General features: G+C 38.2%; 1 gene segment (V, D, J or C); it reads right to left on the bottom strand.

Moving 5' to 3' along the window:
- Nucleotides 1-4,310: 4,310 nt before the first annotated feature.
- On the bottom strand, nt 4,311-5,001 carry LOC121433214. The segment is given in 2 exon segments: nt 4,311-4,747; nt 4,953-5,001. Coding segments are annotated over 2 exon segments (486 nt in total).
- Nucleotides 5,002-5,343: the final 342 nt, after the last annotated feature.

Below are 5,343 nucleotides of genomic sequence, written 5' to 3' on the forward strand. Positions count from 1 at the left end.
CTTGCCCCACTATCACACTGATGATTATCTCGAAGATTACCATAGAATCTTCCTCTGGTGATGGAGTTAGAGACAGAGACCCTCATCAGAGCAAGGGACTGTGCTCCCAAGGTCCAGTTGAAGAGCAGATGGAGGGAGAAGATGACCAAGGAAGTCAGGACTGTGAGGGGTTGGCCCACCCACTGAGACAGCGTGTCTGATCTAATGCGAGCTCACCAAATCTAGCTGGACCTGGCATGAATGATCATGTGATCAAACCAGACTCTCTGAATGTGGCCGTCAATGGGGGCAGACTGAGAAACCATCGATAATAGCACTAGACATCTTTCTACTGCATGTGCTGGCTTTTTGGGACCCTCGTCTATTTGGATGCACACCTGCCTAGGTCTGGATGGAGGGGAGATGGCCTTGGACTTTTCACAGGGCAGGGGACCCCCTCTCTTAAGGAGGGAGGGAGAGGGAGGAGAATGGAGGAGGGAAGTGTAAATTTTCGAATGGAAAAAAAAAAGTCTAATTCTGTGCAGAACTAGTCTAACTCCCAAATCTTTAACTTTGCAAGTCTCTTCCATTTCTAAACTCTTCTTGTCTTCAGTTTCTATTCCTTGGTGTGTTTGTTATATTATTGGTTGGAGTTTCTGTTCTTGCTGGTTATGACACATTTCCAGTTGCCCAGTCATCCTTCTTAAGCCCATTCAATTTTTCATCTCTGATATATGATTTTCATCATCTTCTTTTAATTTTATCAAGAATTTTGAAATTTGTAGGATTTCCTCTTGAACTTGAGAAATGCAAGGATTCTTGTTTACCCAACAAATTATTTACTTGACCTTGGAAATATTTATTAGTATCTCTTGAGTTGTGATTTTGTAATTAAGTCTGCCTTCCTAGGAAGAGGATTTTTCTAATGTATTTGGCAAAGGTCTTTCTCTGTTTCTCTGAGGAGTTGCTTTGAGGGGCTCAATGTGTGCTGGAGTTGTGTCCTTGACCATTTTCATGGAGTTTTCATATTGCTGTAATGATGCTTCTGATTACATCCTCAGCTTATTTCTCTCTGAAATCAATCTGTTTAGCTCATTTTTCAATCTGTACTTTTCTCATCAAACCTCTGAAGTATTAGAATCCATAAAGGCATGCTGGTGGTACAGTTTGACATATAGTTATTGTTCTAGGGAAATAATTTGCACTTTCTTTATTTGTGGGCAAACCCTTTATTCAGCATTTTGACAAGGGTTTTCCTAGGGCTCTGCCTTGACGGTATCATTCTTTTCTTCTTCTGTAACTTGTTCAGAGTTTACAAAATTTATTGTACCTCTCTCCCTTTTTCTGCCATTTCTTAGTTGAGTCTTACCAGTTTTGATTTAGCACATACCTGCTCTACTTGGAATTGTATACACTGAAAGTTCTGATTCTTATCGTCATACTTCTTGTGTTCTAAATTAGCATTTTCATGTTTAAGAACATCTATTTTAGCTTCCAGATATTTATTATCATATCATAGATTTCCTGTATGTTGCCAAGTTCTGTCTTGAGTGCTTGTGATAGACATTTTATTGTCACTCCAATAGTGTTGCTTGCTCTGGTTCTGTTGAAGTTGGTGATATTTTTTGATTTAATTTTAGAACAGTTGTTTTTAAAAACAATTATTTCTTATAGATTTTCCAGTTTTGGGAGGAGTTTGAGATTTCTACATACTTGTTAGCAATTATCAGGATTTCATTTGAATGTGTTGTGAGTCTCTGTCTTCTACCTCTGACTTTATTAATTTAGATTACTTTTTTCCCTCTAGATTAATTTGCATGCTGTTGTCCATCTATTTATTTGAAGGTCAAATTCATTGAATACTTTTATGCATTGCTATTTAAAATTCTATTTCATTAGTTTTCCCCATAATATTTATAACTTCTTTGTTCTTTTTTTTGTTTTTTTCGAGACAGGGTTTCTCTGTGGCTTTGGAGCCTGTCCTCGAACTAGCTCTGTAGACCAGGCTGGTCTCGAACTCACAGAGATCCGCCTGCCTCTGCCTCCCGAGTGCTGGGATTAAAGGCGTGCGCCACCACCGCCCGGCTATATTTATAACTTCTTACTGCTGATTGCCTCTGACTTTGATTCAATAATTTCCTAACACCTTGCGGCTCACCATTAGGTGTTTATATAAGATCTCTCTGAATTTGGTGATTCACTTGATGTCTTTCTTGTTTTAATGTAGACATTCAAAGCCACGAATGTTCCTCTCTGCAGCATGTGGCAAACTAACAAAGACTCTTGGTAACTGTGTTGTCATTTTCATTTGATTCTAGGAATTGTTTGTTTTTCTCCCTTACTTATTCATTCAGTCAATCAATGGTCACTCAAGAGGCTACTGGACAGTCGTAATAATGCTGACAGTAGAATCTGCCAGGTCTTCAGCCTTTACACTGTTGATGGTGAGAGTGAAATCTGTCTGAGAGCCACTGCCTGTAAAGCAGTCAGGGACCCCAGTGTTTCAAGTGGATGCCCAGTAGATCAGTAGTTTAGGAGCCTGTCCTGGTTTCTGCTGGTACCATGTCAAGAAGTTATAGGTACTGTATAAAAGAATCTGACTGGATTTGCAGCTGATGGTGACCTTCTCTCCTGCTGACACAGCCAGTGAGGATGGAGACCAGGTCACCACGATACCTGAATAGGCACCTGCAATCAGGAATAGACAGTGATGATGCATAATATGAAAAATCAGAATATATTAGCGTTTGAAATTTGTCATTTAGTATCTTGTAATATATTGTCAGAGTATTATTGTGTAAGACATATTCTGTCATAGGACACATTGCAAAATTTTAATATACAAAGAAGTGACTTTAAAAAGATGATAATATTTGTGAATTTCTCACCAGACAACCAGAGCAGTAGGGACATAAGAACCTGAGTTTGTGACACCACGTTGCTCCCCCTGCTTCTCTGATGTATCTTAGTTCTCACTCAAGGGGCTTAGTATATAAATTGAAGGAGGTTGGGTTGAGCTAGAGAAGCTCATGCAAAGCAGTCAGCAAACACATAAGGAAATGCATGTGCAGTGTGTGTGAGTAGTTGGTGTCAATCAATTGGCAAAAATATCATGGGGAGTGTGAGCAATCACTGAATGCTGTCATCTTATAGCACTCAAACAAAAGTATATTTAGCACTCTAATAACAACTTTGCTTTAAAATCTGTGATATTTTTAAATCAGTTTGTTTTGCAGAAATGTTAGGAAAGCTATCTAAGATGAACAATACTATAGAAATTATAAAATATGTTCAAACATCACAAAAAACTTAGAGTAAAAAATGCAATAACAGAAAGAAATCGTTAAGGGAGAAAAGGAAGAAAGGAAGGCAGAGAAAGACACTAAACAGAGAAATACAGAGAAATGGATTAGATGATATTTGCCTTTTTTCTGTGTGCATATTATTTTATAGTGTAGGTGTATGTGTGTATTTGTTGGCATGTGTGTGTATGTGTGAGAGACAGAGAGATAAAAGTAGAAGGTAGACTGAGGAAGAAAATATAGCAGGAAAGTGAAGGAGAAATGGGGAAGATTAGCACATGTGGTCAAAATATATGATATACTGAAAAAAACATTTCTTTTAAGAAAATTGTCCATACTGAATTTACATTTATAGAAGAATTTAAGTGACTGAAAGGTGTCTCACATACCAAAAACACTTGACATCAATCCTGTTGTCATATGTGATTTGTTTCCCAGAACCCACATGACAAAGGAACAATCAAGTCCAAGCTGTTCTCTGATCTCCACAACAAGATCATGTCACATGTGCACCTAGAAATATGCACACAACATACAAATGCACACTCACATTGACAAAGAAATCTTAATCTACTAAAAATGTAATAGAAGTTTAAAGAAAAAAACAGAGGAAATTATAACCATTAAGGATGTAAGAAGCCCTAAGAATATGGATCTATATCTAATACTAAGCTTTGTGATTTATAGATTAACTAGGTAGCCCCTGACCTTAATAAAAGCAATAAAATTGTTTAAAAAAGAATATGGAAAAGTAGGAAAAACTCTTTCCCACAGCTTCTAAAGCAAAATACACTTTGTCACCATCATCACTTCAGCCCAAAGAGTCCTATGATCGATACCAGAATTCCAGAACTACAGAAAGATAAATTCCTCATATTCAAGCAACAGAGTTTCTGGTATTGGGTAACAAAAGATATAGAAAGAGAATACTGAATTTTCCTCTGCATTTTCACATACTGGTTTTTCATACCAAAAAAATTGAGAGACATTGAAACCCTTATATTTTGCTCAGCTCTGAAAACATTTTGATCAGAGTTTTAGGCTCACTGTCCCCCAAGCAGAAGGGAGAAGTGTGCAGCTGCAGGGCAGAATGTGGTGCAGGCAGCTGTTGAGATTCTCAGAAGTTTTTGTTGGAGGCTGAAGCACTGTGGGAGGATACTCATTAACTTGCATACAGTGATAATCTGCCAGGTCTTCAGCCTGGACACTGCTGATGGTGAGAGTGAAATCTGTCTCAGATCCACTGCCTGTGAAGCGATCAGGGACCCCTGTGTACCGAGTGGATGCCCAGTAGATCAGTAGTTTTGGAGCCTGCCCTGGTTTCTGCTGGTACCAGTTCAAGTAGTTCTTCTTGTCTTCACTGTATACAAGACTCTGACTAGACTTGCAATTGATGGTGACCTTCTCTCCTGCTGACACAGCCAGGGAGGAAGGAGACTGTGTCATCACGATATCAGCACATGCACCTGCAATAAGGAATACAAAATGAAGATTCATAATATGCAAACACAGAATATAGTAACAGTTGAAATTTGTTATTTAATAACTTTCCAATGTCAGTGTATATCTTACACAATACTATAAGAAATATTATGTTATAACACATATCCCAAATTTCTTACATATGAAGAAGTGATTCTACAAGGATTATAACACTTTTAAATTTCTCACCCGACACCCAGAGCAGCAGGGACATGAGGATTTGTGTCTGTGACTCCATCTTGCTCTGCCTACCTATCTGATGCAGCTCAGTTCACACTGTAAAAGTCTGGTTTATAAATTCTGAGCAGCTGGGCTGGCCTAGAGGGTCCCATGCAAAGCAGTCAGTAAATACATAAGGGCAGTGTGTGTGTGTGTGTGTGTGTGTGTGTGTGTGTGTGTGTCTGTGGCTCATGGCAATCAACTGAAAGATGAAACATGACAGGCAGTATGAACCATTGCTGAAAGATATCAGCTTATAGCTCTCCAACTGTAATTTATTAGGTACTATAATAAGAATTTCATGTTAAAATCCAAGTTATATTTAAAACATTTACTTTTTCAGAAGTGTTAGGAAAGCCAT

The sequence above is a fragment of the Microtus oregoni genome, unplaced genomic scaffold (assembly GCF_018167655.1).
Source record: "Microtus oregoni isolate MIOR12 unplaced genomic scaffold, Mior012 000002F_ref0000024, whole genome shotgun sequence".
NCBI classification, from domain to species: domain Eukaryota; kingdom Metazoa; phylum Chordata; class Mammalia; order Rodentia; family Cricetidae; genus Microtus; species Microtus oregoni.